Consider the following 25,971-nt stretch of genomic DNA (forward strand, 5'->3'; position numbering starts at 1 on the left):
CACACAACAGAGCACAGGCAACAGACCTGAGAACCCCAGGGCTCTTCAGCCAGAGATCTCAGGACCCAGCTCTACCCACCAGGGGGCAGACACCAGCCAAAAGAAAACTGCAGCCCCACAGCCTGCATACCTGGCCCACCCTCTCGCAGGCCAGACCCTGCTCTGGAACCTGCTGAGCCCTGATCCTGCCCCACTAGCAGGCCAACACAAGCTTCAGAACACCCCAGATCCCATACCCAGCTGTTTCAGGAACCAGCCCTAACCACCAGCTCTGGGACCCTGGGCCACATAAGCCAGACTCCAGGATCCAGCTCTGCCTGCCAATAGGCCAGCACTAACCTTGGGACCAGCTTTACCCACTAGTGGGTGGGCAACAGCCTGGGGTTTCCTAGACCCCAATTCCACCCACCATGAGCCAACACTAGTCACAGGGTCCCCTGGATCCTGCAGTCAGTTACCTTATGGCCCAGTCCTGTCAACCAGAGGCTGGGAACCTCGGCACAAAGCATGGTCTGGCAAGCAACTGGACCAGGGGCCAACCAAGCCTACCAGAACGCCCACGTAAGTCAGCCCAACACAAAAGGACCCACATTGCCCTTACATGGAAAAAACTGCTGGAGCATACAGCTTGCATGGTAAGAAGGGAGTGTGCTGCTGGGATACACAGGACATCTTCTACAAAAGGCCACTTCTCCAGGGATGGGAAGTGTAAACAACCTACCAGATAGATAAAAATAAAAACAGCAACTTAGGCAAAATGAAGTGACAGAGGAACATGCTCCAAATGAAGGAACAGGATAAAACCCCAGAAGGAGAACTAAGTTAAGTAAGAGATTGGTAATCTAACCAAGAAAGAGTTCAAGGTAGTGACTGTAAAGATAAAAAAATTTGAGAAAAGAATGGATGCATTGAGCAAAAAGTTAGAAGTTTTTAACAAAGAATTAGAAAATATAAAGAACCAGAGATGAAGAATACAGTAACTGAAATGAAAAATACACTATAGGAACAGAATAGAAAGCCCAGAAATAAACCCACACACTTATGGTCAATTAGTGTAGGACAAAGAGGCAAGAATACATAATGGAGCAAAAAAGTCTCTTCAGCAAGTGGTGCTGGGAAAACTGGACAGCTACATGTAAAAGAATGGAATTAGAACATTCTCTAACATCATATAGAAAAATAAACTCAAAATGGATTAAAAACCTAAATGTAAGACCAGAAACCATAAATCTGCTAGAAGAAAACAGAACATTGTTCAAGATAAATTCTAACAGTAATTTTTTGTATCTGTCTCCTAAAGCAAAGTAAATGAAAACAAAAATAAACAAATGGGACGTAATTAATCTTAAAAGCTTTTGCACAGAAAGGAAACCAAGGACAAAATGAAAAGAGGGCCTACTCAACAGGAGAAATATTGGCAAATGATATGATCAATAAGGGGTTAATGTAGAAAACATATGAACAGCCCATGTAACAACAAAAAAAACTCCCAATAAATAGTCAAGACATGGAAGCAACCTAAATGTCCATCAGCAGAGGAATGGATAATGAAGATGTGGTATATATATACAATGGACTATTACTCAGCCATAAAAAAGAATGAAATAATGCCATTTACAGCAACATGAATGGACCTAGAAACTACCATACTAAGTGAAGTTAGACAATGAAAGACAAACATCATATGATAACACCTATATGTGGAATCTTAAAAAAAAAAAAAAAAAGAATAGAAATGAACTTATTTGCAGATTAGAAACTGACTCACAGACTTTGAAAAACTTACAGTTACCAAAGGGGACAAGTCAGCAGGGGTGGGAGGGATGGACTGGGGGTTTAGGACTGGCATATGCTGAGGTATATGGAACAACTGGCCAAAGGGAACCTGCTGAATAGCACAGAGAACCCTACCCAATATTCTGTGATAATTTATGTGGGAAAAGATCAGAGAGAATGAATATGTGTATGTATATGACTAGGTCACTTTGCTGTACAGGAGAAATTATCACAGCCTTGGCAATTAACTATACTTCAATGAAACTTAAAAAAAAAAAAAGAAAAAAAAAAGACAGTGAAAAAACAAAACAACCAGGGTGTTCTCATTGTGGCTTTGTGGTAATGAACCCGACTAGTATCCGTGAGGATTCAGGTTCACTCCCTAGCCTCATTCAGTAAGTTAAGGATCCTGCGTTGCTGTGGCTGTGGTGTTGGCTGGCAGCTGCAGCTCCAATTCAACTCCTAACCTGGGAACTTCCATATGCTGCAGGTGCAGCCCTAAAAAAAACAAAAACACAGTAACTCAATAAAAAAATTGGTAGAAGACCTGAATAGGCATTTTCCCAAAGACATACAGATGGCCAACAGGCACATGAAAAGATGCTCATCATCATTAATCATCAGAGCAATGTAAATCAAGACCACACCTGTCAGAATGGCTAGCAACGAAAGGAACACAAACAAATGTTGGCGAGGATGTGGAGAAAAGAGAATGCTTGTACACTGCTGTGGATAAAACCTTCATATACTGCTGTGGAAATAGTGTTTTTTTTCAGGTTCTTCAAAAAACTGAAAATAGAACTATCTGGGTAGTTCCATATATCTGAAAAAATAAAAACAAAAACACCAATTTAAAAATATAATGCACCCCAATGTACATTATGTACAATAGCCAAAATAAGGAAGCAACCTAAATGTCCAACAACAGATGAATGGATAAAGATGTGGACTATATATACAATGGACTACTACTCAGCAATAAAAAAAAAAATACAACATGAATGGACAACATGCAACAACATGCAACATGCAACAACATGAATGGATTTGGAGGGTATTACACTTAGTGAAATAAGTCAGACAGAAAGACAAATACTGTATGTTACTTATATGTGGAATATGAAAAATAAAATAAGCTAGTGAATATAACAAAAAAAGAAACAGGCTCACAGATACAGAGAACAAACTAGTGGCTACCAATGGGAAAAAGAAAGGAGCGGGTCAAGACAGGCCATGAAATTGTATGTAACTACTACTATACGTAAAATAAATAAACTACAAGGGTACACTGTACAACACGGGGAACATAGCCAATATTTCATATTAACTATACATGAGGTATATATAACCTTTAAAAAAAAAAAGTCTAATGATAGTTCTGTGTGTTTCCAAGGGTACAGAAGTAGAACAAATAAACAGAAGTGACAAGGGGCTGCTCAACTGAAAGAAACTTCTAAGTAATTAGGTGCTTAAAGAACGTCTGTTCTAAGAGGTAGAATGTTCTCACTTAACAAATATTTATTTCACACCTGCTATGTACCAGGCACTACGTTCCCTACTCTGGAGACAAACAACAATAAGCAGCACAAACCAAATACCTGCCATCTCTACCACTACAGGGAAGTTTCATAAATGCCATGACATGCTATATATATTATATGTGTGTATGTTCTCCTGATATCTAATCCAGTCTAGCTATGGGACAGGGTGTAGACAATAAAGATTTCACAGTGGTTATATTGAAGCTGGTACCTAAACAGTTTAGTAGACATTAGCCAGGTAATTGGGAGTATTGGTTAATACTCCAGAAGAGGGAAAACTATGCATGAAGGCCCAGAGTGAGAGTGAAAGAGAGCATTTATTACCCTTTTACTATCTTAGAGGAGTTTAAAGGCGACTGGAACTTTGGGTGGAGTAACAAAGTGGCCAAAGATAAAACTGGAGGGGTGGGTAGAGTGAGTCCTGGTCGAGGAGGAGTTTGGACTTAAGCTTAGAGGCAAACTGCAGGCATTCAACGTGACTTCAGCAAGAGTGACAAGACTCCTCTCTAGGAAGATCACTTTGGGGTTGTAAGTGGCAGAACTAGAAGCAGAGAGACCACTCAGGTGGCTCTCAGAGCACTCCATTCGAGGTTATGTATGGTGGCCTGAACTACAATAACGGTATTTGACAGAGGGGAACAGGGAGGAACTGGAGTTAGTGAGGAAGAAGGAAGTGTCCGCAAATGATTTCTGCTTTGGGCAGCTGGGTAGATAGTGGGATCATTCCCAAAGAAAGGAAACACAGGAGCTGAAGCGGACTGTGTGTATGTGTCTCTCTGCGTCTAAGGGGTTAGTAGCTAACATTTTACAAGTTGAAGTACCTTGTACGCTATGCAAGTGAGAATAAACTATAGCACCTACAAATAAGGGTCTGAGGTTCAGGAGAGAGCTCTGGGCCGGAAATTGCAAGCCATTTATATACAGAGAAAAAAAGGAAGCCACAAAAAAGGATGAAGGAAACATAGGGCAATCCTACAATGACAGCACAGCAAATCCTGGACAGACAGTAAAATAGAAACCTGGAGAGACTGGGGAGAAGGGCCAGAGAAGACAGAAGGAAAACCTGGCAAGAGAATGTCACAAAGCCAAGGGGGTAGCCAAGTCATGGGCTTCTCAAAGGCAAGTTAAAGACCAAAACGTATGTTGGAATAAGTAAAAAGTTCATGGGAAACTTGGTGAGAGCAATTTTATTGGGTCAATGAGCTTGAATGCTGGATTGGAATAGGCTGAGGAATGGAAGGCAGAATGGATGCAACTCAAGACAGGGATGAGGGAGATCACAGAGAGAAGGGGGGATTTTGTTAAGACAGGCAGGGATATGACATTTAAATGCTGTTAAAGATTGAAAACAAACAACAAAAACCCTTAAAAGAGCAAGACTCTGGGAAAACAGAAGGCAATATTGCACAAAAAGAGATTAGATTTCAATGGCAGAAGAACCCAATATATAATGGAAGTGCTCCAGTGAATCCTGAATGACCACTTGCCAAAAATGGTATGAGTGCTGTCCCTTGGTGTTCTTAGTGTTCCCATCCCCCAAACCTTGAGAGGCAAGAGAGAATAACGGCTAAGAGCATGGTCTTTGGAACCAACCACACGGATATCTGTACTAGCTCTACCACCTTTCTGTGCCTGGGCTTCCTACTCAGTTGCTCCAGTTACATTAGTAAGGATAAAAGGCTTAGGACAGTGCCTGGCACACAGTGCCACCCAATCATCACAGTTCATTGCTGTTATTGCTTTATTAGGTTTTTGAATTAAACTTGCTAACGATCAAGAAAGCTAGGCCTAACCAAACTCCTATACACCGTAAGTATCTTAAGTGATAGCCTCAAAACCAAGCATCTTTAAATGCTTATAAAGGTGTCTAAATAAAAGATGGTTTCTGGAAGCTCCTGTCATGGCTCAGCGGAAACAAGTCTGACTAGTATCCGTGAGAACACAGGTTCGATCCCTGACCTCGCTCAGTCGGATAAGGATCTGGCGTTGCCTTGAGCTATGGTGTAGGTGGCAGACGGGCTTGGATCTGGCATTGCTGTGGCTGTGGCATAGGTCAGCAGCTACAGCTCTGATTCTACCCCTAGCCTGGGAACCTCCATATGCCTGAGTGTGGCCCTAAAAAGACCAAAAGAAAAAAAAAAAAAAAAAAGATGGTTTCTGGTTTCCAAGGAGTTGCGGCACAGCAGGTTAAGGGCCTGCTGTAGTCACTGCAGCAGCTTGGGTAGCTTCTGTGGCACAGGTTTGATCCCTGGCCTGGGAACTTACACATGCCACAGGCGCAGCCCAAAAGAAAAAGAAAAGATAGTTTCAGAGATTAAAATGAACTCTTCAATATGAGAAACATGTAGCCTAAGCTGCTTTAAGTATTAAACCAAAACTTCAGTAATATATAAATCAAGAATTCATATTTGGAATGTTGAACCATTATGAAAAAATAAGGGTCACTCATTGAAGAAGGCACATTTTTAGGGATGTTACTAAAATGGTACTATCTTCACTTCCTAGAAATCTAATCTAATGACACTGGATTGAGAATAATTAGGAATAGTATATTAGTCTTTTTAAAAATGTTGTCACATGGAAACATGTTTCTCTATTAATAACACACTGAAGAGTAAGGATCAAAATTTAGATAATGTTCAAAGATAATCTAAAATTGAACTTCAGCTCCACTAGGAGGCATTATACACTAAAGTGTCTGAAATCCTCCAGAAAGGTTAGTCAGTATTCTTCCAGAGAAGATAATTCTTTATGAAGAATTAACTATGTAAATTATAACTGCTAAATTATGACATACGATGCAATACTGAATAATGTAATTCTGAACATTGGACAAAAAGGGAAAAAAAAACTTAGTTGAAAGAGACACTAGAAATCCCCTAGTCATCATTTCTAAATGGATGTTTCCTGGCCTCTGCTGGAGAAGTAGTGGTGAGAACTTTACTCCTTCCCAAGCAGGCACTTATGAACAGTTCCACTTGTTAGAAAGTTATATTTAGCAGACTGTTTTCCTGAAACTTCTCCCTTTTATGAAACTCAGTATCTTTTGAGGCCAAAGGTGAATACCTCTTCCACTTGATGGCAGTTTTCAGATAGTTCATGTCCCTTGTCCAGGACAGACTCCCAATTCCCAAAGTACGTCCTCACAGATATAATTTTCAGAGCCATTGTCATCCAAACTTAATACATGAAAATCCAGCTTTAAGTCACATAAAGAATAAATTTAATCTGGAGAAGTGAAATGACTATAGTGTCCAGTTAAGGAAAACTATCATTACAATAGTGACAGTAGATACAGTCTCAAGGGTATGAGTTGTGCAAGGATTTTTAGGGTGCACTTTTTATTTTCATGACATTAAAAAAAAATTGTTACCAGTTATAAACACAAAGCTCTTTTATGATAAGAATTTTCAAATTTAAGACATTTTACAGAATAAGACTTTTTTTTTGTCTTTTTAGGGCTGCACCCATGGCATATGGAGGTTCCCAGGCCAAGGGTTGAATTAGAGCTGTAGCCAGTGACCTACACCACAGCTCACAGCAATGCCAGATCCTTAACCCACTGAGTGAGGTCAAGGATCAAACCTATGTCCTCATGGGTCCTAGTCAGGGTCATTTCTGCTGAGCCATGATGGGAACCCCCCCAGAATAAGACTTTAAGTTAGCATTTTTCAAACTGAGGTATATCCCTTGAGTCCATGAAGAATTGTTTCTTTAAAAAGATATTAATGTTTGAAAAATGCAATTTTAAGACACCCCATGAGGTTTAGATTAGTGTTACCCAATAAATGTTTTAGGGACTTAATATGCCTATTTGGCAAAATGGCTGTTACATTTACAAATTAGGGGGAATCAGATTTGGCATATTGATATGAATTCACAACTGTAAACTCTGGTATACAAAGAGAGAGTCATATTTTAAAAATCAACCTAACTGAATCTGAATCTATTTCACATGACTAGCAGGGAAGCTTTCCTCACTTTGGCCCATACTGATGACTACTGTCCAAGTCTCCTGAAGTCTACGGCTCTTGCACTTCCACATGGAGCTTGGGGGAAAGGAATGTGCAGTCTAGGGACCAACACCTTCCTAGGTGCAGCACTCAGCTGTTTCCCAGGGAGGTCGTCTCTCCCTGACTCAATGTCATCCACCGCAGCAGTTTGCTAAGATTTCCGGGAGCCGCCCTGTCCCTGCTCTCCACCACTGTGACCTGTCCTAGCCTCAGGCAATCAACTCCCCCTCAGGTCCACCATTAGAAATAGGAGGAATGCCGTCTAACTTTTCACTTAATCAATTGTGAACAAGGTGATGCCAAAGTGGTTAAATAATTGGCCTTACTTTAATAGGCTGTATTTGGCACAAGGATATAAAACACATATGGAAAGAGTCAGATGCCTTTAAAGTAGGAACTAAGGAAACTGATTCTCTAAGGCGATAGATAAGCAGTAAGCCAGTAGAAATTATTTCATTTCCTCAACCTCAAAGATGATTTTCTCTTATTTTCAAGAAAAAAAAATCCTTACTAGAAAAACACAGTCCTCTTGTACAGCAAGAAAGTAACAGCAGGAAAAAGAAGTGCAAACAGAAGGATATTAAAAATCCTCTGGGAATTACTTCCAATTATTACTAAAGCAAAGAGTAAAGGACTATTTATTGAGTATTTACCATGTGCCACATGTTAGAAACTGAGAAAGCATACCTTGCCTTTATAAAGTCAATGACAAAGACTAATTCCTAATAGCATGAGCAGAAGGGTTAGAAGCTCAGAACTAAATGACTAGGCAAAGATTGATAGCAAATAGAATGGCAATCCTTCACCTGAGAAAACAGTCAGAACTGGGGATGTCCTCCAAAGAGGTTCTGATGTCATTCTGATCTAATATCACGTCACCATCATTTCAAGGAGGTGGTAGGATTTAAAATTCAGGGAGTCAGTTGGCTGACAAGCCTACATTTATCTTTATATATTCTTAAATTTTGCTCTGGAATTATTTTTATAAATATTCCTTTTTTTTTTTTTTTGGTCTTTTTAGGGCCACACCCATGGCATATGGAACCTCTTAGGCTAGGGGTTGATTCAGAGCTGCAGCTGCCAGCCTATGCCACAGCCACAGCAATGTGGGATCCTTAACCCACTGAGTGGGGCCAGGGATGGAACCTGCATCTTCATGGATACTAGCTGGGTTCATTGCTACCAAGCCATGACAGGAACTTAATACAATATTCTTAATCATGCCTTAATATTTTTATTTTAATAAGACAGAACAGTAGAAAAGTAAGCTAAAATCCTGAACTCCTATTTATGATGCATATAAGCCTTGCTTTTTGGGCAAGGCCAAATAATCCCTCTATGTGTGTACCTTTTCTGAATCACGGTCAACTTTATTACAATAAAAACCTCGTCTTCGCCTAGCATGAAATTATGCGCCTACCCAGAAGCTGTCTCAAAAAGCTTAAGCCTATAAAATTACAGCAAATTCCAAAGACATTTAAGCAATTACCTTGGTAATTTAACCAGCATACACGGCTAAACTGGCTATCTCTAAACAAAATTGTGTTTTTGACTTTTTGTCCTCTGCTTTAAAATGACGAAGAAAACAAACCAACCAGCCAAAAACATGCAAAAAAGGCAGAATAATAATGACATAGTTATTCTTTTACAATATTACCTGTAATTTTTTTTTTTTGTCTTTTTGTTGTTGTTGTTGTTGTTACTGTTGTTGTTGTTGTTGCTATTTCTTGGGCCGCTCCCGCAGCATATGGAGGTTCCCAGGCTAGGGGTTGAATCGGAGCTGTAGCCACCGGCCTACGCCAGAGCCACAGCAATGTGGGATCCGAGCCGCATCTGCAACCTACACCACAGCTCTAGGCAACGCCGGATCGTTAACCCACTGAGCAAGGGCAGGGACCGAACCCGCAACCTCACGGTTCCTAGTCGGATTCGTTAACCACTGTGCCACGACGGGAACTCCATTACCTGTAATTTTAAACTAAAAACTTGTGCAGGTGTGGGATTCTATAAAATGTGTGTTACCTGAAACACAGACCTATGCCTCTACATTTCTTCACTAGACAGACGAATGGCTCACAATCACATCACTGTACCCAACTTTAACATGTTTTCAAAGGTGATGGTTTCCTGCCCCAATCAAGTAAGTTTTTTTCCTTCTTCTTTAAGTAAATTTGGTCACAAAGTATTCAGAAGCCAGAATTTTAAAAATGCATCCAGTATTTAGCCAGCCAAATTCATTTTAAAAAACTTTAGTTCCTTGAAAGAAAAATGTAAACAAAACACACACACTATTTCAACTGCCACCATTTAGAGATCTTACACAAAATTTTAGACTTACCGCCTTCCTTTTGTGGTAACAATTAGCTGGAGATTAGCAGTAATGTCCACCTTACCCAGGGCATGAGATCTGTCCCCACCTCTCTCCACAGCGCTAACATCAAGTCAGTGGCTATTAAGGTGTTCTGTACTGCTCCACTTTTCTTAGGGAGGAGCTGAGAAAACCCATCAATGTGGGAAAAGAGCACAGACAAGATAAATGGGAGAAAGTAAATGAGTGAAAGTAAGTATTTCCACATTTAATATGCAATTAAAATGTATCTTAAAAACTGTTATGGACTTCCCGTTGTGGCTCAGTAGTTAATGAACCCGACTAGCATTCAGGAGGATGTAGGTTCCATCCCTGGCCTTACTCAGTGGGCTAAGGATCTGGCATTGCTGTGAGCTGTGGTGTAGGTTGCAGGCGCAGCTCAGATTCCGCATTGCTGTGACTGTGGAGTAGGCTGGCAGCTATAGCTCCGAATTCAACCCTAGCCTGGGAACCTCCATATGCCATGGATATGGCCCTAAAGACAAAACAAAACAAAGTAATACTACACTATACAACAAACTCATGGCTTGCTTTGCTGATTTACATTAAATGCTTAGTTCCTATAAGCATTTTACATCACTATTTCAATTTTTGTATTTTTGGAAAAACCTACCTTATCAATTTCACTATTTCTTAGCACCTCCAGTTACAGAGGCAAGAACTATAATACATACTCAAACTGATCATTTTAACACTTGTCCAAATCTAGAAAAAGGGTTTACTGCCAAAGAACATCTAGATTAAATGAGGTATTATTTTCTCTGTGGATTGTAGGTAGTAATGTTTGTATCTGAGTAAATGACTGGGGCCTTGAGAACAGAAGCAACATGGCTTTTCCAGAAATGGACTTTTCAATGTGTTCAATTTGCTAGATAAATGTTCTAGCCTTCCGGGAAGTCCTAGATTTATAGCTTCAAAATTGACGGCATATACTTGAGACCCAAGCTGCATCATTGGAGCCCTGTCACCAAACATCAATAGAAGAAAGGATAATGCTAAAAGTTCTACATGGACCCCAATATTGCAGGAATTATTCTAAGAAAGGCCTTCTTTATAAGCGAAAGCTTATGTTTTTAAACAGCTCACAAAATTATGAGACAATTTTAGATCAAAGACTACTATTTAGAATGAATATCATTGGGCCATTTTTTCAAGATCAATAAAAATTATATTAAATCATTAAAATCTGGAACTTTACCTCAAAGGCAAAATCTTATATTCTTAAACCCAGGGTGAAAACGGGAGGGGTTTTAAAATAAGATGCTGTAGGAATTCCGTTGCGGCTCAGCAGGTTAAGAACCTGACTAGTGTCCATGAGGATATGGGTTTGATCCCTAGCCTTGCTCAGTGGGTTAAGGATCCGGCATTGCCGTGAGCTGTTGTGTAGGTCAAAGATGTGGCTCAGATCTGGCATTGCTGTGGCTGTGGCATAGGCTGGCAGTTGCAGCTCCAACTGGACCCCTAGCCTGGGAACTTCCATGTGTTGCAGGTACAGCCCTAAAAAGATAAATAAATAAATATAAAATAAGCTGCAGTAACTAATCAGAATGTTGTAAGTTAGCAATTAAGATGAGTAGGAAGTATTTTAAAAGACATGCTGTTGATAGCACACTTACGCCCAGGCGTCCTATCATTATCACCCCATCAATTTAAAAAGAAACTATGGAATAATATTTTCTTGCTTTTCAAAGAAGAGAGACCTGTAGTTTAAGTTTCCACATTTATGACCTAAGGACTCATAAGTGGTTCTTCTACTTACCAAAGCACCTGCTGGCGCAGTCCTAATCCAGTCCAACTCTGGATATGCAACCAGGCCAGACTCCACACTTGATTTCCCCCTCTTCCCAGCTTGACACCTCTCACACCTCTGCACAACTCGGTCTAATCTGGTTCAGGAGTAACTGGGTATGGTATTCCCACCACAAAATCTACTCCAGTTCACATCAACCTCCTCCCCTTTTTTCTACACAGTGAAGAAAAGACAAAAAGAACAGTAGTACTTTGGGCCTCCCAATCTCCATCCTCTGAAAGGAGCTAGGTAACAGGAAGAACTGCTGCCACTGAAAATAAACATCAACATATGGCCTAGAGTACCTAGAACTATAATTATATATGATACTAGGTACACTGATCTTAAAAATTTTAAACTGAAAAAGTACTGGGGTATTACAGTTATTAGCTTCTATCACCAATAAGGAATCAGGAAGTAAACCAACTGAAAATTTATTTCTGGTGATCCCTAGATAATTTTGTGAAAATATGGGACATGTAAATATATAGATAATCAAAAGTTAGAAGAGGTCAGAGTAATGGCTTTTCACTGGAAACCTTTCCTCAATGAATATTCTATTGTGAAAACTGATACCCCAACCTTTACTGAAAGTAAGGGTAGCAAAACTAAAGTCAATTCCATCCTGTTATAAAAATGCCCATTACATCATCAAAGGGAAATTCTAGGCCTTGTATTTTTTCTACTGCTGAGTCTTTTGTTTTCTCTATTCTAAACACGGTGGACTATGGCTCCCTTTAACTTTCAATCTACAAGAAAGCCATTCCTAATTCTCTGTAAGATGACACTATGAGACAAATCTCAGAAGACCAGGCCAGGTAAGCACAAGAAATGCTGCGCTCGCTTAGCTAGGCCCAGGGCATGGACCAGACCAGAGAATCCCATTTATGGGACAGTCACTCCCTACCTAGTATTTCTAAGAACCCACACTGGGCAACTGGAACATCTCTGTCTTCATTCCCAGGTCAACTCTGACAAATACAGTTCTATCTCTAGATAACTTTTAATTACTACAGCTGAAAATATACCATTATTTCAGTAAAAACTCTAACCAACAGTTCTATATCATATTTATATCAAGAAAGGGGTGAGTCAAAGGCTGGTTGTACTAGAAAGCACTAACAGCTTAAGCAAGTTAAAATTCATCAGGCTTTTAAGGATCTCAACCCTATTTCTATAATTTAGTCCTTATGTTCAAACTAAGTCTTTGGTAGATACAACATAACTTCATTTTATGAGCCAGTGAAAAACACAGAATGGCTACTCAAAGATACCTTTTTCATTTGTAACAATTCCAACAGAAAAGAGACTCCCAAATTTCAAAGGTTTTAAAGTTTCATTAGAAAAAAACATACACAAAATAAAAATACATTTATCAATAATGGTATTATTTCATACAGCAAATTCATTTAAAACAGGGGTTACAGTACAGAAAGTGAAATGACAGCCTAAAATCTTACAAAACTAACTTATCTGCAAAACCAGTCCCTTAAAAGGCAATTGCAGTTCCATTTCCAAGCTGTCTTCCTAAGTGGAGGGTTTTCCATAATTGCTTTTACATTGCTTTCTTCATAACAAGTTTAAAGATGTATGTCATTTCCCCATTACCGAGTACTTCATTCTCCAAAATGTTCAAACCAAGTACCTGATAACCAGGTGTCTCTGTTGCTCCCAATTCTTTTATTTTGCTAAGGAATATGAAACTGCTTTCAAAGTCAATCCAAGTTCAACTCCAGACCAAAGGTTAGCACTTGGATATTTGTCTTCATTTGCTTCTTAGGAAGTATGACCAAGAGTCATCTACAGTCATCTGAGTTTATAAGGAGCATTTTTTTTGCTTTTTAAAGTCTGCCCTTTAGCTCCTACCTCTTCCCTGCCCACCCCTGGGAGCTTCACCTCCTTGATCAGACTGAGATTTTGGAGGAGGTGATTTTATCCCAAATCTCTCAATTTCTTCTGTAGTCAAATAATATGAATTTAAATTTTTTTATAAAGAAAGAAAAAAGAAGCCTCTTTTTATTGTGTCATCAAGAATATTTTAAAACCCTAACAGAAGTTTACCATCTGTCCCAGCTCCTTCCATCAAGGCTCCCAAATAGCTTCCCATTTGCTGTGATAGCAGTGGCAGGATGCCCATTATTAACTACTGTCAGCACTCGTATGATCCTCCAGATTGGGTCTTTTTCACCGCTCACTGCATTTCTGAAAAGCAAAAGCTTCGGTAATTAGCTGAAATCTATCAGAATAAACTCAGCCTCTGAAAGTGAAGGTATCTGTGTTGTTGCATTCTGTTCGGTTATGGGAACACGACAAAAGACAGGACAGGATGACTCGTTTATCCTGGACAAAACTAGACAGTGACAAATGCAAAGGAGATTAGCTAGGATATTCCTGCAGCTTTGAGAAACTAAGGCAATGTGCAAGCTGGAAAAGAGTTCTAAACAGTGTCTCCCACATGAAATACAAACTATAATAAAGAAGGTACGGGGCATAAATAGGATCATTATCCTAAAAAACTATCGAGGTGGAAAGCCACCTCTGTGTGCGCCTCCACGGCCTCCTCTGAAACCACCTCTCTCTCCTCTGAAGTTAGATCGATTTCTTTCTCGCCCACGGCCAGCAGAAGTTCCACCTCTTCCTCCTCCTCTGGGAGCTCCACCTCCCCGATCAGATTTAGATTTGGGAGGAGGTGATTTTGGTCGTAGTCTCTCAATTTCTTCTGTACATCCAGTTAAGTAGGAATTTGGGGCACTAAAGTAGGATGCGTATGTTTCTGCATTATAGTTGCTATTTGTAAGAGTTGGTCCAACTGTCAGCCAGCCTGCAAATGGAAGGGGAAAAAAAAGATTTTTTTTCACTTCTCTGTTATTGCTCCTTTATGAGATATTTCAAATCTCTAGTGCAGTCTTAAAGATGTCCCTATCATTCACCCAATATAGGTCTTTTTCTATAGAACACATGGCATTTAATTATGGTCATAAAAGATTTCATATATATATATATATACACACACACACACATACACACACATATCTTGTTTCTCCTTCTAGACTGTAACTTTTGTAATATAACCTTCCTCCTTATTGACATCCATATTTCACACTCTGTGAGAATAGTACTTAGGAAAAAAATACATCATACACCATATTAAGTTTGGGCTTAATGAAAATTTAATAAATTTTATATCACCTTCCTACTTGTGGAAATGGTACCATAGCTTTCTGATTATCATCCTGGAACTAACTTCTGCCTCTACTCTTTCCAATCACAACATTAACCCAGCTGATAGTTCTTAGAAATTCAACCACTACCATGTTGCTCCTATTCATTCCCATCTTGTCATTTCTATGCCATCCTTAAATCTGTCTTTATTTTTCCACTAGGCTAGTTCCCTACACATGTAACAGACATACATATATACTTTAATGCTCTCTCAACATCTCCTCAAAAGTGGAATGCCTTTTAAAGCAAAGCTTAAACTATGTCACTTCTCTGCTTCTCACAAAGCCCAAATTTATAAATATGGAATCTAAAGTCTTTTACAATGAGGCTTGAACTAGCTTTCCAATCATATAGCTCATTAATGCTTTTCGTGACACCTTCATTTGAGTAAAAGCAATGAACCACCATAGTAACTGTTTCCATACTCATCTCCACCTCTGTGTCTGTTATTTTTCTATCCTGTTAAACTCTTGAAAATTCCATCCTTCAACATCCACTTCAAATATACATCTTCTATGAAACAAAAATCATCTCTCCCAGAATTTTCATCGTAATTGTATTTCTATGGGTTAAAAGGTATTTATGTCAACTAAACTGCTAGACAACTTTGCTTATAATAAGGATGATTTCTGTTCAACTGAATTGTATCTGGCATGGGGGGAACTACAAATTAGCTATAAATGCCTGATAGAGACATCATGCTTCAGGGTTCTCTGGGTGTGGTGATTCTTGCTCAGTACGGCAGGTTGACTAATGTCTAAGAAGTAGGTTCTTCATCTGAAAGATGAGCATGTTCACAATATTTCTACCATGTCACTGTCAAGGATATTTCTTAGAACATTAGGTCCATTATATATAAAAAGCAAAATATTTTACTAGGACCACATTCTAGAATGTACTAGCAATTTTTGCACAAAATTTTGCTCATCTAAAAAAATCCTCAGTATCTAACAGTGCACAGAATAATAAGATTTATGTTTGAAGAAAAGAAGTAACAAGTAAATCATACTGTGCGTCTTATGTCTCATCTAGTAGATACCCTGCTAAGCAGAGAAGCACCCAATCAGATGAAAGAGCACCCCACACACCTGTGTTGTCTCACTGACAACTGAAACTATGATACTTTTACTTGTTCCCTTCTGGTTTGCTTTTTGGCACATACGTGGTATTTCGGAATACAGCACATAAGGAGTAAAAAAGGAGAAAATTGGAAGATGTAATAAAAATAGTTAATACTGTCTCTTTCATGCTATACTGTCCCTTACATAAATAAGACATGCAAATCTTTACAGAGAAACCTACAAAGGACCTAGCCTCCAACCCATGAATGCTTCACTGCAACATGTTACTACAATTTTTAAGAGTATTAGCAAGAACCAAGTAAGTTTAAATTAGCCTGGCTTCAGAGTATTTGACAGTATAGCAGTTTTTAAACCTTTTAAAGCAATGGTAAATAGTATTCCTACAGTATATGTGATACATTCTAGAGTACCTTCTCAAGGAAGAAGTATGAGGATTCAACCCAAATAAATTAAGGCCTCTTGAGTAGACTTCTCTCAGTTGCTCCTACTACTATTTACTTGATTAACCTCTAACTACCTATAATTTCCCCTAGCAGATATTCCTTCCTAATTTTGTCTTACTATAGTTAATACTATTTTTTTTGCAAGAATGGACAAGGATAAAGATGGTAGTTTACAAAACAAAAAATAAAATCTGTACCTCTGAGGTACACTGGCATAGCTATAGATAGAAGGATATCCTATAATCCAAAGTGGGTAAAGTGGCCACAGCTAAATGGTGGGAGAAAACCCCCACTATATTATAAATAATAAACTGGCATCGAGCAAAATGTCTGTTTTAGTTGCTGTTTATGCTTATACATATAACTACACTTAACAATATCTACTCTACTTCTTAGGTTCTTCCACTCAGGTTTTTAAAAACAAAAAACTTTAATTAAAATAATACTATATGGAGTTCCCATTGAGGCTCAGCAGAAAAGAAACCAACTAATATCCACAAGGATGTGGGTCTGATCCTTGGCCCCACTCAGTGCATTAAGGATCTGGCATTGCCTTGAGCTGTGGTGTAGGCTGCAGATGCAATTTGGATCCCACGTTGCTGCTGGCAGCTATAGCTCCAGTTCAACCCCTAGCCTGGGAACTTTCATATGCTGCACCTGTAGCAATACAAAAATAAAAATAAATAAAATAATGCTACAAAGCCAATAAATGATCATAATTATTTAAAATGTAGAAAAACACTTGACATAATACTGAGAAAATTACATGATGACTATAGTTATCTAAATATCTGTATATACAGGACAACTGGAAAGTATTATGTAACAAATGAAACTAATTCTTGGAAATTGACTGAATTTTTTTTCCTCTTCAAAACTTTCTTTAATGTTGTTACACTGACTTTTCAATTATTAAAACATTACCATTTGTTTGATGTTTGCTTTTACTCTTCAAATGGTTTTGCTTTTTCTTTAAAGTTTTCTACTTCCTTTATTGATTGATTGATTGCTTTTTAGGGCCACACCTGAGGCATATGGAAGTTCCCAGGCTAGGGTCTGAATCAAGCTGCAGCGGCCTATGCCACAGCCACAGCAACTTGGCATCTGAGCTGTGTCTTTGACCTATACCACAGCTCATGGCAATGCCAGATCCCCAACCCACTGAGTAAGGCCAGGAATCGAACCTGCACCCTTGTGGATACTAGTTGGATTCATTTCCGCTGCACCACAATGGAAACTCCCCATTTATTTTTTATATGATTTTTATTTTTTCCATTATAGTTGATATACAGTATATAGTTCATATATATACACATGTTATATGTATTTTTTCTTCATCCTCCATCATGTTCCATCATAAGTGACTAGACATAGTTCCCTGTGCTGTACAGCAGGATCTCATTGCTCATCCACTCCAAATATAAGAGTTTGCACCTACTAACCCCAAACTCCCAGTCCATCCCATTCCTGCCCCCACCCCCAGCAACCACAAATCTGTTCTCTATGTCCATGAGTTTGTTTCTGTTTTGTAGATAACACAGGGCTGCATGTATCTTTCTGAATGAAAGTTTTGCCTGGATATATGCCCAGAAGTGGGACTGCTGGATCATAATGTAGTTCTACATTTAGTTTTCTGAGGTACCTCCATACTGTTTTCCATAGTGGCTGTACCAATTTACATTCCTACCAACAGTGTAGGAGGGTTCCCTTTACTCCACACCCTCACCAGCATTTGCTATTTGTAGACTTATTAATGATGGCCATTCTGACCAATGTGAGGTGATACCTCATTGTAGTTTTGAGTTGCACTTCTCTAATAATTAGTGATGTTGAGCATTTTTTCATGTGCCTGTGGCCATCCATATGTCTTTAGAGAAATGTCTATTCAGGTCTTTTGCCCATTTTTCAACTGAGTTGGTTTTTTTTTTTTTTTTGCTGTTGAGTTGTGTAAGTTGCTTGTATATCTTGGAGATTAAGCTCTTGTCGGTTGCATTGTTTGCAACTATTTTCTCCCATTCTGGAGGTTGTCTTTTCGGGGTTTTTTGTTTTGTTTTTGTTTTGTTTTTGTTTGTTTGTTTTTTTAGTGGTTTCCTCTGTTGCGCAAAAGCTTGTAAGTTTGATTCGGTCCCATTGGTTTACTTATTTATATTTTTTATTTCTGTTGCCTTGGATGACTGACCTAAGGAAACATTTGTACGGCTGATGTCAGAGAATGTTTTGCCAATGTCCTCTTCTAGGAGTTTTATGGTGTCTCGTCTTATGTTTAAGTCTTTATGCCGTCTTGAGTTTATTTTTGTCATGGTGTCAGGGTGTGTTCTAGTTTCATTCATTTACATGCAACTGTCCAGTTTTGCCAGCACTACCTGCTGAAGATAATGTCTTTTCCCCATTTTATATTCTTGCCTCCTTTGTTAATTGACCATAGGTGTCTGGGTTTATTTCTGGGTTCCCCATTATGTTCCATTGGTCTGTATGTCTGTTTTGGTGCCAGTACCATACTGGCTTAATGACTGTAGTTTTGTAGTACTGTCTGAAGTCTGGGAGAGTGATGCCTCCTGCCTGGTTTTTGTTCCTCATGATTGCTTTGGCAATTCTGGGTCTGTTATGGTCCATATAAATATTTGGATTGTTTGTTCTAGTTCTGTGAGAAATGACATGGGTAATTTGACAGGGATCACATTAAATCTGTAGATTGCTTTGGGCATTATGGCTTTTTTTTTTTTTTTCTTTTTAGAGCCACACCTGTGGCATGTGGAGGTTCCCAAGTTAGGGGTCTAATCAGAGCTACAGCTGCTGGCCACAGCCATAGCCACAGTCACACAGGATCTGAGCCGTGTCTTCGACCTACACCACAGCTCACAGCAACACCAGATCCCTGACCCACTGAGCGAGGCCAGGGATTGAACCTGAAACATCACGGTTCCTAGTTGGATTCGTTCCCGCTGAGCCACAGTGGGACTCCTAGTATGGCCATTTTAACAATATTAATACTTCCAACCCAGGAGCCCATACCTTTCCATTTCTTTGACTCCTCTTTAATTTTCCTTGATGAGTGTTTTACAGGTCTCAGCATATAAGTCTTTCACCTCCTTGGTCAGGTTTATTCTTAGGGGTTTAATTTTGGGGGGTGCAATTTTAAAAGGTATTGTATTTTTATATTCCTTTTCTTATATTTCATTTTTAGTATCAAGAAATACAACCAATTTCTGAATGTTATTGATGTTACTTTCTTTTAAGCCAGTGAAAAGAAAACATTTGCTTGTCACAAGCTCTGCTGCCAAAATATTTTACTTTGATAAGAGAATAAAATCATCCACAAAACTTCTAAACAAGGTGTTCATTATGCACAGTGGAAGTCTAAACAACTCAAAGCTCATTCTATAGCTTTGTATATAATAACTTATGCAAGAATTGAACGTTGAGCAAAACTTGCCAAAAAGATTAAGGAAACTATGAAGTTTAAACCATAGCATTGCCACCCTTTAAAAATCAACATACTATTTTAATTTAGAATTTCATAATTCAAGGATGAACGCTGCAATTTCCAAGATAATCACTGGGGGAACAGTAGAAGAACATGTAATTAACAAGCTAATAAAAAAGAAAAAAAATGAGTAATATAAGAATACCTGAATCAAGCCAAAGAAATGAGAGAAAAAGGAATATAAAACAGGTGGTAACAACATAAAGCAAACAGTAAGATGGTAATTATGACCAAATATAGCAGGAATTACATTAAATACAGACTGATTAAACAATTCAATTAAAAGAAAAAGACAAGGAATTCTCATTGGCACAGCAGGATCTGGTGGTGTCACTGCAGTAGCCTGGGCCACTGCTGTAACATGAGTTCAATCCCTGGTGTGGGAACTTCTATATGCCATGGAAGAAAACACACAAACAAAAAAAGATAACAATAACTGGATGAAAACCAACTATATGTTGTTCACAAGAGATACACCTTAAAGGTAAGGCTATAGAAGACTGAAAATAAGATGGAAATAATATGCGATGCAAACACAAACCAAAAGAAAGCTGGGATAGCTATGATAATGTCAGATGAAGCAAGATTTAGACTAAGAAACAATGGATAAAGAAGGACACTTCATAATATTAAGATGGTCAAGCTACTAGGAAGGCATAAAAATTCTACATTATATACATCTAACAGCAGAATAGCAAATATAAATAAAAAACTGACAACTAAACAAAATCACAACCCATAAATTTCATATTTAATATAGCTTTCTCACAGAATAAGCAGTTAAAAAAATCAGTAGTCATGGCAGAAATCAACAATAAATAAATACTACAGTAATAAATAAATAAATAAATCAGCAATAAATAAATACTACAACCAACAACAAAAATAATACATGTTCCTATCAACTGGACTTGGAATATTTATCTAAATTGGATCAAACGCAAATCTCAACAAACTACAAATGAGTGAAATCTTAAGGTGTGTGTTATATGACCACAATATTATGCCAAAAAGCAGTAACAAAATGATAATTCAAGCAACTCAATCCTGAATAACAAACCGCCAGGAGAGAAAACATTTACTTTTAAATATAGGAAACATTTTCTCTAAAGCCAAAATCCACAATAAACCTCCCTCTTTTTTTTTTTTTTTTTTTTTTTGCTTTTTAGGGCCACACCTGCGGCACACGGAAGTTCCCAGGCTAGGAGTCAAATTGCAGGTGTAGGTGCCGACCTATGTATGACACAGCCACAGCAACACTAGATCAAAGCCGTGTCTGCAATCTACATCGCAGCTCACAGCAACGCCAGATCCTTAACCCACTGAGCGAGGCCAGGGATCAAACCCACATGCTTATGGATCCTAGTCAGGTTCATTACTGCTGAGCCACAATGGGAACTCCCAGAATAAACATTTCACATGCAAAATATTTATTCATAAAAAGAATGTAGTTTTATTTTTCTATCATTTTACACAACTTTATGAAATTCTAGACCATCAGTTCATCAAAGCAATTCACAAAGAAATAGCTGATTAGGCTGGAGAGGTAGGGAGAGGAGGGATAGATTATATTACACATATATACATAGATTATGTATAAAAGGCAGCTTTTAAGGATCACTTTTTTTCAGAATGAACATCAGAGTTTCTTCTAAATTCTAAGGTATTTCTAAGGACAATTATTCTACTGTAACTTTTTCAACTTTTACGTTTTATAAAATGTAGATTTAAAACAAGTAAGATTCTGGCTCCTTTCATCTTTAAACAGAATTTCTTTTTTTTTTTTTTTTTTGGTCTTTTTGCCTTTTCTAGGGCTGCTCCCGCAGCATATAGAGGTTCCCAGGCTACGGGTCCAATCGGAGCTGTAGCCACCGGCCTACACCACAGCCACAGCAACGCGGGATCCGAGCCGCATCTGCAACCTACACCACAGCTAACGGCAACGCTAGATCTTTAACCCGCTGAGCAAGGCCAGGGACTGAACCCACAACCTCACGGTTCCTAGGGTTCCTAGTCGGATTCGTTAACCACTGCGCCAAAACAGGAACTCCTAAACAGAATTTCTAGCTGATTGAGCTAGAGCAAATGAGAAAATGTGGTTCATGCCAAATGGTTTTGGACAGGGCCAAATATCAAGAACCTTTTGGCACTGACCTTATGGACCAAACATCTTATGGATGTTTTAAACAAGACTAAATATCAAGGACATTTTGGTGTGGACCAAATGTCCACTTGACTCAACACAGTATTTACTGAATAACCTGAATGGCAGGTAGAAAGAAGAGAATAAGACAACCTTTGCTTTCCATGAGACTGCATGCTAAAGAGAAAGAGTAAACATATGCTCAAATGAATCTACAATTCAGTTAACAGTAAGTGCTTTATGAAGAAAAAGAAAAGAGATCAAAGGGAGAGAGAGTGGTGAGAGGAGGGAGTGAAGTGGGAAGTTGGCTAATTGAGACAGGGTTGTGACAAAGGTCTGTCAGGTGTCTGCATGATAGCAGAGAGGACCATGGAAGAGTAGTGAGACAAGAACGAGCTTGGCATGTTCTAAGTGCATCAAGAAGAGGAATTGAACATATCCTAACAATTTTATTTTACAAAGCACTGGGTGCTACTTCTTTTTGTCTTTTTAGGGCCACACTTGCAGCATATGGAGGTTCCCAGGCTAAGGGCTGAACTGGAGCTGTAGCCACTGGCCACAACCACAGCAACACGGGATCCAAGCCACATCTGCAACCTACACCAAAACCCATGGCAACGCCGGATCCTTAACCCACTGAGTGAGGCCAGGGACTGAACCTGTGTCCTCATGGATGCTAGTCAGATTCGTTTCCACTGAGCCACAACAGGAACTCCTGTGTGCTACTTCTTAACATCTATGTTCCAAGGAACTATAAAAGTTTTTTTCCTCTGACATCTTACCTGGTCGAATTGTACTATCTCGTCCAAATAGATGAAGGCGTCTTCTACCAAGACAAAAATGTTCAATTATATGAAAAATTTCTACAGGCTTTTCTATATTGCCAATTTCAGGTTCTTCTGTGATAATCAAGTCAATGTCAACATTAGCATGAATGAAGTCCCCGTCTGTGCTACGCTTAACAGTTCCTTTGATTCCCATAAGGCAGTGTTCCTAAATAATAGTAAGAGTACAACGATTAATCCCTTTTCATCAACAGTCATATGTTACAACATTTTACATTTCTGATGCACCCAATTCCAAAACAATCCTCATTTCTCTGAATATCTGAGATAGTTCTATGGGCAAAACCCTGGATTTCTGTGTGTGGGAAGAATATCAAGGAAGCTAGACCTGATAGTATTGAACCTGGGGCCATCACATTTTAGAACTGAGTCAACAACCATGGGATCTTTTATTTGCAACACTTGGTAATAACTTGTTTTCAGCAGTTATGGGAACATGGCATTTGACTGTGGAATCTTAAAATGATGTTCACATGATCCAGGATCAAAAGTATATACAAGGTGTAAGCTTTTTCAAATGGAGATGGGATTTTTAAGCATGGATACAGACTTCTAAATACTCAACATAAGTAAATGTGAAAATCAAACAATTCTTCTTTGTTCTTGGAGCTTTATTTAATCTGGATAATGGAAGTATGGTTTAAGTAAATTTAACCTCACTTGATTCCATGAACTAAAAGTAAGGATGGCCTAAATTTCCTTCAAAAGAATTTCTAGTCCAAGAAAGACTTAAGAAAGATCCTCCACCGCTTGCTCTCTAAAGAGGGAAAGACTACAGGACAAACCTAAAAGCCTCAAAACTAGCTAGGGAGTCCTATAAAGCAGAGGTTCTTGTCTACATTCTTATGTAGGAAAAAGAAGAAGGGAAGGGGAGAGAAATATTAATCTCAGCTGGGCAGCTATGAGTTTTTTTGCTGCCATTTCTTTTTTCTGGGCCTAGAGAGAGGAAAAAAATCTAGGGGTCAAAAGTACCAAAAGCCCAACATCACTCATTAATACAGAAATGCAAATCAAAACCACTATGATGTACCACCTTACACCAGCCAGAATGGCTATCATCAAAAAGTCTACAAACAATACATGCTGGAGAGGGTGTGGAGAAAAAGGAACCCTATTACATTGTTAGCGGGATTGTAAATTGGTGCAACCACTGTAGAAAACAGTATGGAGATTCCTCAGAAAACTAAAAATAGAACTACCATTTGATCCAACAATCCCGCTCCTAGGCATCTATACAGAGAAAACCATGACTCGAAAAGACACATGTGGAGTTCCCGTCGTGGCTCAGTGGTTAAGGAATCCCACTAGGAACCATGAGGTTGCGGGTTTGATCCCTGGCCTTGCTCAGTGGGTTAAGGATCCAGCAATGCCATGAGCTGTGGTGTAGGTTGCAGACACGGCTTGGATCCTGCGTTGCTGTGGCTCTGGTGTAGGCCAGTGGCTACAGCTCCGACTGGACCAGTAGCCTGGGAACCTCCATATGCCGCAGAAGCGGCCCAAGAGATGGCGAAAAGCAAAACAAAAACAAAAACAAAACAAAATAAACAAACAAAAAGACACATGTATCCAATGTCCACTGCAGCACTATTTGCAATAGCCAAGACATGAAAACAACCTAAATGTCCATTGACAGAGAAGTGGATAAAGAAGATGTGGTACATATACACAATAGGATATTACTCGGCCATTAAAAGGAACAAAATAATGGCATTTTTAGCAACGTGGATGGACTTAGAAATTATCATGCTAAGTGAAGTCAGTCAGTGAGACACCAACATGAAATGCTATCACTGACATGTGGAATCTGAAAAAAGGACACAATGAGTTTCTTTGCAGAACATATACTGACTCACAGACTTTGAAAAACTTAGGGTTTCCAAAGGAGACATTTTGGGGAGTGAGGGGATGCACTGGGGCTGTGGGATAGAAATCCTATAAAATTGCATTGTGATGATCATTGTACAACTATAAATGTAATAAATTCATTGAGTAATTAAAAAAAAATAAAAATAATTAAAAAAAAAAAAGTACCCAAAGCCCATATCTGACTTAGAATAAAAGCAGTTTAGGACATGCAGGAATACATATTATCTCCTCCAGCACAGTTTAGTTTGATCTGAGTAAATAAAATATTTTAAAATTAACTTGGATGTATTACTTTAATGCTCAATGCCATTTATACAAGTCTTAAGGACTTTTCCAGCAAAATTAATTAAACAGTATGCAGTCATTTGGAAATGCTTGGGAGAAAAAATGAAAATAAAGAAAACAAAATAGTAAAGGCAATACCTTTGTTCTCTGGAAGACAGCCTTTGGATCTAAAGTCTTAGTCTTCCCAGGATTGTTTTTATTGGTCTTAATCCAACAAATATCTTCACATCTTCTGTAACCCCACTTGCGTAAACACTAGAAATGAAAGAAAAAAAATCCTTAGCCAAAAGAAATAAACAATACTTAAAATAACCAACCAGCATTAAAAACTTCCTAGAGGTTTGAGATGCTAAATTCCAAGGTGTACCAGTAATTTTGTTTCAGAACAGAAGTAGAAAAAAAGAAATGCTAGTCTTTAAATATACCTTTTAGATATTAATAAAATATAGTTAATATCAAAACAGAGAACTACATGATACTCCAATTCCTTAATACTAACCTCACTGTCATCAACAGAAAGTGGATTTTAAATGATAAGCAAACACTGAGCTCCTCTTTAATCAAAAAATAATTCAGAGACTTTTACATGATGGCAGAGTAGAAGGACTCCAAACCACCTCCTCTCATGAAAACAGCAAAATGACAACTAACTGCTGAACAATCATCAACAAAATAGACTGGAAGCTACCAAAATATAATTCAAAAGATAACTTCATTCCTGCCACCTCAATTGTGTGTCCACTGACAAAGCCAAAAACTGTTCTAAGAAACAACTTCTTTCCATATGAATCTTATAAAAGGTTATTTTATATATTTAATACTCTTAGCTCAAAAATTCAAAGACTTAAAATTATTATATATATATAATTTTTTTTTTTTCCCCTTTACTGGGTAAAATTTTACTTTCATCTTTATATAACCTAGACAATAGAGAGATATGAACCTTAGTGTCCTAAAATCTGTTACATATGAACACACAAAAAATACCAGTCGGGGAGTTCCCCTTGAGGTTCAGTGGGTTAAGAACTTGGCACAGTGTCTGTGAGGATGCAAGTTTGATCCCTGGCCTCACTCAGTGGATTACGGATCCAGTGTTGCTGCAAGCTGTGGCGTA

At 38.5% G+C, this 25,971-nt stretch overlaps 1 protein-coding gene across 1 annotated transcript in view; it reads right to left on the bottom strand.

The window, feature by feature from the left end:
* Positions 1 to 12,854: 12,854 nt before the first annotated feature.
* The window catches only part of METTL14 (methyltransferase 14, N6-adenosine-methyltransferase subunit), a 33,973-nt gene continuing 20,856 nt past the window's right edge, over positions 12,855 to 25,971 (bottom strand). Inside the window, exons 9-11 of the mRNA XM_047798749.1 lie at positions 24,996 to 25,112; positions 22,644 to 22,854; positions 12,855 to 14,308 (exon numbers count right to left, since the gene is read on the bottom strand). Of these exons, the coding sequence (XP_047654705.1) occupies positions 14,004 to 14,308; positions 22,644 to 22,854; positions 24,996 to 25,112 (633 nt within the window). The 3' untranslated portion in view covers positions 12,855 to 14,003. The remainder of the gene's footprint in view (positions 14,309 to 22,643; positions 22,855 to 24,995; positions 25,113 to 25,971) is intronic.

Source organism: Phacochoerus africanus, chromosome 10 (assembly GCF_016906955.1).
Source record: "Phacochoerus africanus isolate WHEZ1 chromosome 10, ROS_Pafr_v1, whole genome shotgun sequence".
NCBI lineage: Eukaryota > Metazoa > Chordata > Mammalia > Artiodactyla > Suidae > Phacochoerus > Phacochoerus africanus.